Consider the following 11,272-nt stretch of genomic DNA (forward strand, 5'->3'; position numbering starts at 1 on the left):
CAGCACTCGTGCATAAGCCAGTGACCACACCCTACAGGCCACACAGTACTACAGGAGAGCCAGTGACTACACCCTACAGGAGAGCCAGTACTACAGGAGAGCCAGTGACCACACCCTACAGGCCACACAGTACTACAGGAGAGCCAGTGACCACACCCTACAGGCCACACAGTACTACAGGAGAGCCAGTGACCACACCCTACAGGCCACACAGTACTACAGGAGAGCCAGTGACTACACCCTACAGGCCACACAGTACTACAGGAGAGCCAGTGATTATTTTACACCCTACAGGCTACACAGTACTACAGGAGAGCCAGTGACTATTTTAAACCATACAGGCCACACACAGTACTACAGGAGAGCCAGTGACTATTTAAAACCCTACAGGCCACACACAGTACTACAGGAGAGCCTTCCGGTGTGGACCTCCAGTCATACTTGCTAAAGAAACAGTTAGGACTTGGACCTGGGTTTGCTCCTGAACACAGAATTGTGGCATTGCTGCCCTGAGCATCTTTGTCTCGTGAAGTATTAATTTAAGTCTACTGAATTTTTCTTTCACTGCATTTTGACATTTTTAACCAATTAAAATTGTTTGCTTTGACTTTCAGGCGGGAAGCCCTACCTCCATAAACGCACCCTGCAGTTTCTCGAGGACGTCTGTCACACCCTCGAACCAGGACATCTGCAGGTTAGTTTCAGCCGAACCACTGTACAGCGCATCTTACTGCATCTAATGGTGTCAGCTTCATCTCATGTAGTATTAAATATCCCTCCTTCAGTCTGATGCTTGTAAGTAATCGAAACAGCCCACTGGAGAGGACCATGCTCTCTTGGATCCAGGCAGTTCACTGTACTGGGTTTCTGATGTGTTAAATATCAAACCTCTTTACTAGAAATGATGCTTAGACGCACTGATGGCTTGTCAGTCGCACACAGATGGCACCTCTGTTTGGGTTCCGCTTGGGTTCTTTCCTTTGTCTTTAATGCATGCTTGCCTTTTCTTCCTTCTCTGTTTTTCATTCCCCCTATCCGATACCACTCCTAAACTTGCCTTTAAACGTTTAAAAGTTTAAACGTGCCGGCTGTAGATCAGGGCTCCCAGAATGCCAAGCAGACTGCCGTGGTGCTTCTGGCCTCCAATGGCAAAGCCCCGGGGTTGCAGGGCGTTACCGTGACCACCCTCTGGCCAGACTCCGCCCCCAGGCCCAAATGCAGACGGCCGTTTGGTGCAGAATGGCTGTCTCTCCTCAAGGCCCCAGGGAGCCTGCGGCCGGACGGCACGCTCAGGTTCTCTCTGTCGCTGAACGACGTGGCCCAGCGGGTGGACGGCCTGTGCAGCGGCCTGCGTTTCATCGACAGGACGTGCTCTGAGGGCGAGCTGGGCCCCGCGCACGCCGCCGGCGCTGAGGGGGGCAGCTGGGCCAAAACGGCCCGTGGCCAGCCCGCCCGCCCGACCCCGCCCCCGCCCGTCTCCTCCCTGGTCTCGGGTTCAGGCGTCCCCGTTCTTCCCCCGGAGAGCCAGCGGAGCTCCCACCTCCGCCGCCTCCTCCTGCCCTTCTCGCGCTCCTCCACGGCGGGCAGCCAATGTCCCTCGGAGCTGGGCGGCTTCGCCTCGCGGCTGCAGCTGGCCCACTCCTCCAGCACCCTGCTGGAGGGCCGCGAGCCCGGCTGCCCGGATGATGCCGGCGATGACGACGTGTTTGAGGAGGACCCCGGCTGGTCCCGGGGGTCCGGGGACCTCCGCGCCCCCGTCTGCTCTCTGGAGGGGGACAGCGACCTGGACCGCTGCCCCTCCCCGCTGTCGGAGAAAGCCGCCCCGCTCTCACCCTATTCGCTGTCGGGCGACTACTGCAGGTTGGTCGCCCCCCCCCCCCCCCCCCCCCCCGGACTCCTCCTACCTAGCCCAGCCCCTGCAGGAGCCTAGCGCCTCTTCTTCCTGTGCAACCTTCCCCACTTCCTGTCTCTCCTCTACCCCTGCTGTGCATCCATTCCCTCAGCAGGAAATAGAACCCCCCACCCCCCCATCCCCCCTTATGGAGGAGATCCCTCCGTTCTGCTACCTCAGGACGCCTAGCACCTCCCCCTCTTCGCACCTGCACTTCCAGAACACGTCTCCTGTCTGTTCTGGCCCCACGATGGTGGAATGACCTCCCTGTGGAGGTCAGAACAGCTGAGACTGTGACCCATTTCAAACGACGACTGAAGACCCACCTCTTCAGGCTGCACCTCTCCCCATCCCTCCCTTCCCCCCTGTAAATGGCTAAACTTAGGGTTGTAACTAGGCAGCTGTTTCATAGGTGACTTAGGCGCATCAACTGTCTTAACGACTACTTGTATTTTTATTTTTCCATAGATTGCGTTGTTGCCGTTCTCGTTGTTAGTGTTAATCAGTTCAACTTGGACCCTGATGGTTAAACTATGTGGTTGTTCCCTGTACTTGGACCGGTACTTCTCTCTAGGGGTTTCGTCATACTTGTTCCTGGTTATGGTTATACACTTTGTTGTACTTCGCTCTGGATAAGAGCGTCTGCCAAATGCCTGTAATGTAATGTAATGTATATGTAAAACCAGCATTGAAACAATGCATTTCTTGTGATGTCGCTTCCTGTATTTCTCACTGAGTGTCTTAGACTGTGGCTTTATTATATTCCACCTAACTCACTGACCTGCACGTTTTGGGGTTTAACCTCGCCAGGCAGTAGGGTTCTGTGGGATACTCTGAAAAAGTCACAAGGGTGAGACCTGTTTGTAAATGGAATAGATTTCTCACCAAAATGTGATATTCTGAATTCCAATGCTTTCACAGCTGTCATGTTGACTTTTGTGTCTGTGACTAAGGATGGTTTCTCTTACTCAGCAATGAGAGAGCCTGCACACACATTATGTGGAAAACTCCCAATGGGCTAAATTACATGCAGAGAGAGTCAATGCTTCTAGCATAGATCACTCATTTTAGGTCAAAGCGGTATTCCTTTGATTTAATTTTAACACAGTGGGGGCGCAATAGGTGTGCAGAGTTTCTTATTGCCATCTTTGCTTTGTCTGTTTAGTGTAGTGTTTAGAAATTATAGAAGAACCCCCCCTCCCAGACTATGACATCACCACTTTAGAAGCAGCAAGTGTGTAATTAGTTCTCTTGGCTGGGGACCGTGGGCTTTAGTGGGCTGGGCTTGTTTCTTGTTGTGCGGAGCGACCATTGAGGGGGCGTGGTTGAAATTGCACAGCAGACCCAAGTCCCGTTACACTCGCACCTTGTTACTCCTTACTGTTACTCCTTGCTGTGTTACTTCTTGCTGTGTTACTCCTTACTGTTACTCCTTGCTGTGTTACTCCTTGCTGTGTTACTCCTTACTGTTACTCCTTGCTGTTACTCTTTGCTGTGTCCCCCCCCTTTCATGACACTCCTTACATGTACCCCCATTCCAGCACTTTTTGGTAATTTGTATTTGTCCTAATATTATAGCTTGTTCTTTTGCCTAGTTGGCTTGGCAGAGGTTAGTTCAGAATAGTGTTCACTGTGTGAACTTACCCCTTGCTGTGTACATTTCTTTTGGAGGTGTGTGCGAACAGTGGTGTTGCATGACATTTTAGTTTATAGTGTTTTTTTACCCATATTTACTCAGTTTGAAAAGGAGAATGAGAAGTGTGCTTTTTGTAGATACGCGTGCTATATGTAGATTGCTCAGAAGTGCATCTGGCGGGGAAAGTGCTGGAGAGTTCCTGCTTCCTCTGTGTGGTACGATGGGAACCGCAGTCGGGTCAGATGCTCGACTGGCTGTGGTGGTGGTTTGGCTCTGAGATACTGGCTTTACCCATCCGGTGGAAAAAGGACATCCAACTGCCTCTTTGCTTGTTGGGGAAACGGTGCTGGCAAAGCTGGCAAACAGGTAGAGGTGTGGACTCCCGCCGTTCCAGCAGCTCTTTCCTTTATTTGGTTCTTAAATTGATTCAGCACAGTGGTCCAGTCCACAGTTTCACCTCACAGCAAGACGGTACCAAGTTTGAATCACAACTGAGGGTCATTCTGTGTGGAGCTTGCATGTTCACACTGTCCAATGACGTGCTAATTATGTGGTAATTGGAGAGTCTAAATTGTCCATAGGTGATTGTGTGTGTCGGCCCTGTGATGGATTGGTGACCTGTCCAGGGTGTATTCCTACCTCTCGCCCACTGCATGCTGAGATAGGCTCCAGTCCCAAAAGTTTGACCAGGACTAAGTGGGTTCCAATAATGGAGGATAAGATCTGATTACCGAGAAGGTCATCGTTTCTTGACCTGAACCCTTGGAAAGGAATGATTTCAACTATAAATATTCAACAGCAAGCACACAGTACTTTGGGAACTGGCTGGTATAACTTCATATGCAGTGTGCTAGGACTTCAAACCATAGACTCTGAAACAGAGATCGTATTGCAACAGACATGTAAGCTCTGCTATACTATTGCTGACAATGAAGCTGCAGTCACTTTTTTCATGTTAGGGTGTTCCCCTCTAAGATGACAGTTTAGCTATTAAATACAGCTGGCGGTCATTAGTTACTGAGATCTAAGATCATTACTTCATAACATAACATAATGCACACGCATGCACTCGCATGCATGCACACACACATACGTGCACACACACGCACACACCCCGCCTCATTCTTCTTTATGAGGAATATGTGATGTGGAAATAGGTGAAGTATACTGGGATGAGTGAAGGGGACTTAAAGGCTTAAAATAAACTCCTGAGGGCAGGAGGGCGCAGTGGATGGAGTGTGTCAGGGCAGGAGGGTATGGGTCCCAGAAACCACCTCCCAATCACAGGGGCTCCAGAAAAGCCACTGAGCAGCAGCGAGGCACTCGGGCGAGCTCCTACTCTAAAGAGCTTAGAGCAGGGAGGCCAATGTGATGTGGCATAAGCCCTTTGACCAGTCCGGTGGCAGTACAGGCAAGAGGAAAGAAGTTATTAATGGATTCTTGCCAACTTTCTGTCAGTTGCGAACTGCACTTTTCTGCCAATTAGCCAGTGACATTAATTTCACATGAGCCTTTTGGCCAATGGCGTGGCAGTGCGGTGAAGTGTTGGTGTGGGTAAATGTGCCTTTTCTCTGCCTGCAGGATCTGCCACTGCGAGGGGGACGAGGACAGCCCGCTGATCACGCCCTGCCACTGCACGGGCAGCCTGCGCTTCGTGCACCAGGCCTGCCTGCAGCAGTGGATCAAGAGCTCCGACACACGCTGCTGCGAGCTCTGCAAGTACGACTTCATCATGGAGACCAAGCTCAAGCCGCTTCGCAAGGCAAGTGCCTGCTCACTGGGATGCTTCCGTCCTGTGCGTTTACATCTATCCCGCCCACGCGTTTACATCTATCCTGCGCGTTTACATTCGTCCCGTGCGTTCACATCTATCCTGTGTGTTTACATCTATCCCACCCATGCGTTTACATCTATCCTGCCCACGCGTTTACATCCATCCTGTGTGTTTACATCTATTCATCCCGTGCGTTTACATTCGTCCCGCACGTTTACATCTATCCTGTGTGTTTACATCTATCCCGCGCGTTTACATTCATCCCACACGTTTACATCTATTCTGTGTGTTTACATCTATCCATCCTGCGCGTTTACATCCATCCTGTGCGTTTGCAACTATCCCGCTTGTTCTCTTCTGTCCTGTGCATTTCTACTCCCACTGCTCTCTGATCTCCTCCTCACATCTCCCAACTTAAACCTTTCTTACACCTTTATTTTCTACATGAAACCTTTCCTAAATGAAACCGTTCTACACAAAACCTTTCCTAAGCATGTTTTGATATTTGTTTTCTGCAGCGCGGGAAACCACCTCTAATCTAATACAGGTCACATGTTGAGCTGCACATGAAGTATCACCTCCAGTTCACGATTGTGTGAGCCTGACTGGCACATCATGGTGTGATCATGGAGTGACAAGCAGTGTGCTTGTCTGCACTCTCCCAAAACAACAATGAGAGCACTAAATCAGAGTACTAAAAATGTGAAAGGACTTGTTGTCTATGAGCCCATGTATGAACATCATGTATTCAGATCAGATGCTTGTGTGACCCACTCTATATTCATAATAAATCACTGAAATCATGCTAGGAATTTCCAGTGTGGGAAATCTTACTGTGATGGTCGGTGCAAACGCAGTTGGTCTTTAGTATTTTAATATTTTGTATGGAACGATGTTGGCTTGGTTGCTTGCCGCTTGTGCTGAGTGAATGTTAAAGGATATGGGTTTGATCCTTTGGGAAGTATCAAACAGGGAAAACACACAGTGCAGTGTTATTTTAAAAGAGTTAAAGGCCCTGAGAAATCTGCCAGCAGAAACCTGGTATTGAGAAACGGCCTGGTAATGCCAGGAGTGTCTGAGGGCTGGTTGAATATGCTGCAAAGGCTTCCATACCTTGATAGTAAGGCAGTTATAGTACATGTTTAAGTCTCCTTAAAATAGGGCCCTAATTCTTCTGTGCCGGTATTTCTGAGCTGATCTCTTCCAGGTTTTCTGGGAAAATAATTCTTCTAGCGTTCTATGTTTGTCTCAGGAGAATGTTGTTTCTAAGGACACAAAAATTAATGCAAATGTAAAAGGATGCAACATCATTTTTCATCTCAAAAAAATAATAATGTCTTCCTGGAATCAGCTGTTTAGTCTTGTATCATGGTTTTAAGTATTTGCTTTATCTGCAATAAGGTATTTTTCCGGTGGCCGCAGTATTAATTATTCAAGCTAAAACGGCTTGTGTTTCTCAGAACCAGGAAGTCTAAAGCCTGATCGATGTTCTGTCTTTGCAAGGCTAGAGCATGTGCGAAGGGTGAGCTGGTTTTAGTGGTGTATGTCATTTCTGCTGGCTTAAAATTAGCATTGAGATAATATCTCATTTGGGTCATATCAAAACAACAAGGATGTATGTCAATTTATCTTTTCACCCACTAATGCCTAAAAACATATTTGGATATTTGTAATTGGGCTATGATGTTGCTTGTAAAGAATGGCTAGTTTGTGCTGTATTGATGGTTCAAGTGATGAGAGACAGGCAATATATCCACCTTCCCCTTCATAAATACACCTTGCCTCAATGGATCCTCTCAATAAATACAACTTTCCCTTGGTGGATATACCTCGCCTTTAATTTAAGCTCCTTCCCCTCGATGAATAAACTTCTCTTAATGGATATACATTCAACCCTCGATAAATACACTTTGTCTACGTTAGCTACTTATTCTGTCCGATAAATGCACTTTTCTTTATGATGTGTACGCATTTCTTTCTTGATAATTATACTTCCCCTTTGACGAATGCACCTGAATGCATCTGTAATTATTGAATGCAGTAACGATCATCACCACCGTGTGGTGTATTGCCCTTCTTTTTTACATTTTCTCTTTAATTGTAACTGATCCAAACTTTAGAGGCCATGTGAACTGCTACTGGGGAAAACATCACTACTGTTATCTATTGGGTGTAGATAAGAATACCAATCAGCAGCATCATTATTTCCTTTGATCATTATTGTCCAGCCCTGGGCCAATGGTGAGTCAGCTTATGCTGTTGAGTCTGAAAGTGTGGGCTTTTATGTGCTGTGCTGTATGTTGCCTGAGAGCATGGATGCACTGGGATTTTCGCAGCAGTGTGGTCATGTGACCTGTCTGTGTAGCGTGTGATCATGTGACCTGTCTCTGTGTAGCGTGTGAACATGTGATGTGTCTCTGTGTAGCGTGTGATCATGTGACCTGTCTCTGTGTAGCGTATGATCATGTGATCTGGGGATCTCTCTCCACAGTGGGAGAAGCTGCAGATGACGTCCAGTGAAAGGCGAAAGATCATGTGTTCGGTCACCTTCCACATCATTGCCATCACGTGCGTGGTCTGGTCCCTCTACGTACTGATCGACAGGACAGCTGAGGAAATCAAGCAAGGTCAGGCCATGCCGTACGCTACACCAATCTCATCCAGAGCTGTTTCATCTGAATTTCAACCCAAACACAAGTGCGGGGGGGGCAGTGTAGCAGAACAGTTAGGGACCTGGGCTTACAACCAACAGGTTCTTGGTTTGACTCCCAGGTGGCAATGCTGCTGCATTTGTTCCCTTTGTGTGAGGTATTTAGTCTGAATTGCTTCAGTAAATATCCAGCTGTATTAGTGGATTGTGTGTGAAAGAATGTGAGCTGTGTAAATTACTCTGGATGAGAGCTTCTGCAGAGTGCAGTGCAGAGGTCAGGTTCTGAGTGCAGAAGTGCCCTAGAGGAGAAATGTATGGTCCTGACAGAGACTCCAGTGTGACAACTTAGGATGCATTAGCTAGCAGTTAGCCCACACAAACGAGCCTCAGAAGTGGCAGTGAAACATAATGGATGCTGACAGTCTGGCCACTTTGTTCCAGACCCTGGAAGACAACTGCCCCCCCCCCCACCCCCGTCCCCCCGTCCCCCCGTCCCCCCGTCCCCCCGTCCCCCGTCCCCCGTCCCTAATATCCTGGTTTAAGTGAGTTTTTTTGTAGGCTCTCAGCTTTTTTGCCTGCAGTTCTGTCTGCATGTAACCTACACGCTACCCTTCCTCCATGTAACCTACACGCTACCCTTCCTCCATGTAACCTACACACTACCCTTCCTCCATGTAACCTACACGCTACCCTTCCTCCATGTAACCTACACACTACCCTTCCTCCATGTAACCTACATGCTACCCTTCCTCCATGTAACCTACACGCTACCTTTCCTCCATGTAACCTACACGCTACCCTTCCTCCATGTAACCTACACGCAACCCTTCCTCCATGTAACCTACACGCTACCCTTCCTCCATGTAACCTACACGCTAACAAACTCTGTGTAGCTTTATTACTACACAATACTCTACAACAATGATAAATAGAGTTTCTAAGTGCCACCATTGTTGCGTCGGTTCATGAATCACCCTCTCCCTGCACTCTCATCTGCAACTATATCCCCCAAGCATGACACACTGAACAATAGCGTCCATCTGGGAGTTCATAAAACTATTCTTTCACCACCAAAAGTTTGTAATCCGTGATAGCAATAAGATAAAGCCAACAATAGCCTGAAGGTATGCCAATACAGTTGTGAAAAACACTGCTCACTGAATAGTGAAATAATACTGTAATAGGATTTTTTGTGGAATTATACCACGTCATTCTACTATCAACATCTGCGACTATATCAAAAATATGATGCCACGTAAATAACTGAAATGTTACAAGAACTAATACAAATATGTTTGTATATTTTTGATATTGTTATATTTGCATTGGTGATAAGAGACAACTCTTAGCTTTTGCTAATAATACTCCACACATTTGGAAGCTAACTAATAGCCCTAGATGTTAGTATGGAATGGGAATGGCATGGAACATATTCAGTCAAATTTACTGTGTGTTGATATGTGCTAGATGAACGTAAAATTTCCTGTGGAGTGATCATAATAGTAACAAGTCATCCCATCCCCATGCAACAAAAGATTACATACTGTATAGTACAGAAAAGCAAGTGTGAATGATTACATATTTAGGTATGTGTACCATGGTAAGTCACGATGTTTTAGCATTATTCTTCAATGTGATATCAAGGTGTCATCTTTAAAAGGGCACATTTATAAGCATTTTATTCATTTTGGAGAGGTTTTTGGGCCGCTTGATATCTTAGACCCCTATATTGATGAAAAGATAGTAATTCTCACTCGAAAAAGAGGCGAAAGTGAGGTTCATGAGTCAAAACAGTTGTGAAATATATGATAATGTTATGATTTACAGCAATGCATAATTTAGATATTTTGGATAGATTTGGAGACACTAAGGGACACCAGCGCATGCTGCTTACTTTTTGCTTTAGATCTTTAGTAGTATTTTTAGTATGCATTTCACCCTCAGATTTTGCATACTTGTGGTCAAGGACTTTGATCCAGGGCATGTGTAGTTTTACCGGCTATATATCCACCTGCTATATTTATACCTAATTTATAAATATAATCCAAGTGTTGTAAATGGTGCTACTGTCTTGCTTCATTTAAGCCATTTTCCAAGTCAATGATGCCAGATTTGGGGTTAGGGGTTCTTCGCATAGGAGTTAAGGCGACTCCCCTCTTCCCAGCTCACCTCCCCCGAACCCCCAAACCCCCCAAACACCCCCAACCCCCCCACTATGGATTTTTTGCGTGTTGGATGTTCTGTGTGGAGATAATCAGCAGGATGTCTTCAGTGCTTTATCTAAATAGAAAGTGACATTCCTTTTCAGAAGCTCACCCCAGTGACCTAATTCAAACTTGGTTTGAAGTAGGTCTGAATGTTTTGTTGTCTCCATGCATGGTGTTTAAAGTGAAACCTGAAATGAGGGAATATTCTGTTCTTGGCCTGAGAAGCCTCAGCATGTTTCAGACAGCAGGCGGTCTGAGATGATATTGCCCGAGAATTCTGACACCATCTGACGAAGAGGTGGAGTCGAGGGAAGATGCTCGTCTTCAGTTACCAAGGCGATGTGAATCATGCTTCAAAGGAGGGCAGGCTTTGTACTTTGGCAGAGATGAGAACCTGCTCGTTCATTTTAAAAATGAAAGAGCAGATTTCTGGTAAATATATTAAGTGCTGAATTACAGTTTTGATGGTCCAGATCTAACATACTATAATATTTTCCCTTTTTTTTGGTGGGACTACTCTGATGTGTTTTGGTATATTTATAATCTGTTTGGATCTTTACTACATAGTGGGTGACCAGAAAAATTATGTGAACTGGGATTATTGCCAGATTAGACCAGACATTATTAGCAGCGTTATTTGTCCTTAATCTGACCCAATGATGACCTTTTTCTCTTCGTTACAACCTCTTTTTGGTAATACATTATACTTAAACTTCTTTTAACCATGCAGCCGGAAGAATACCAGGTAAATTTTCCTCTTTTATTATACCATTCCTTTGAAATCCTGAATAAAGTGGGAAAAAATGAATAAATATTTATTCATTACCCTAACATGGTAGAGATTATAGTTTATAGTTTCATCCTTCATAATGCCAAAGCATATTACCAAAAACTGTATAAATCAGGATATCCCACTTCTGCACCATTTTATGTATCTCGAAGATGCCTGTTGGCAGTTGGACTCGTTACATGAAAGAGCCCCATTATTTTGTTTAGGATGTTTCTGTGTGCACCTTGTGCTGGAAAATTTCCAGAATTTCAGACTGCACTGAGTTGAATTCCTGTGGTTATGGCAAGCAGACTGTGTTTGAGATGAGGGAACATGAAAAACTGG

The 11,272-nt window shown here is 46.2% G+C and overlaps 1 protein-coding gene across 2 annotated transcripts in view; it reads left to right on the forward strand.

Moving 5' to 3' along the window:
• The window catches only part of march8 (membrane-associated ring finger (C3HC4) 8), a 75,951-nt gene that overhangs the window by 59,492 nt on the left and 5,187 nt on the right, over positions 1–11,272 (forward strand). Inside the window, exons 4-8 of one of the 2 annotated variants that reach the window (XM_035401121.1) lie at positions 615–694; positions 1,075–1,860; positions 5,109–5,289; positions 7,793–7,928; positions 10,889–10,903. In XM_035401121.1, the coding sequence (XP_035257012.1) occupies positions 615–694; positions 1,075–1,860; positions 5,109–5,289; positions 7,793–7,928; positions 10,889–10,903 (1,198 nt within the window). The remainder of the gene's footprint in view (positions 1–614; positions 695–1,074; positions 1,861–5,108; positions 5,290–7,792; positions 7,929–10,888; positions 10,904–11,272) is intronic. The other variant, XM_035401120.1, reaches the window with a different exon arrangement.

The sequence above is a fragment of the Anguilla anguilla genome, chromosome 18 (genome assembly GCF_013347855.1).
Source record: "Anguilla anguilla isolate fAngAng1 chromosome 18, fAngAng1.pri, whole genome shotgun sequence".
Taxonomy (NCBI): Eukaryota; Metazoa; Chordata; class Actinopteri; order Anguilliformes; family Anguillidae; genus Anguilla; species Anguilla anguilla.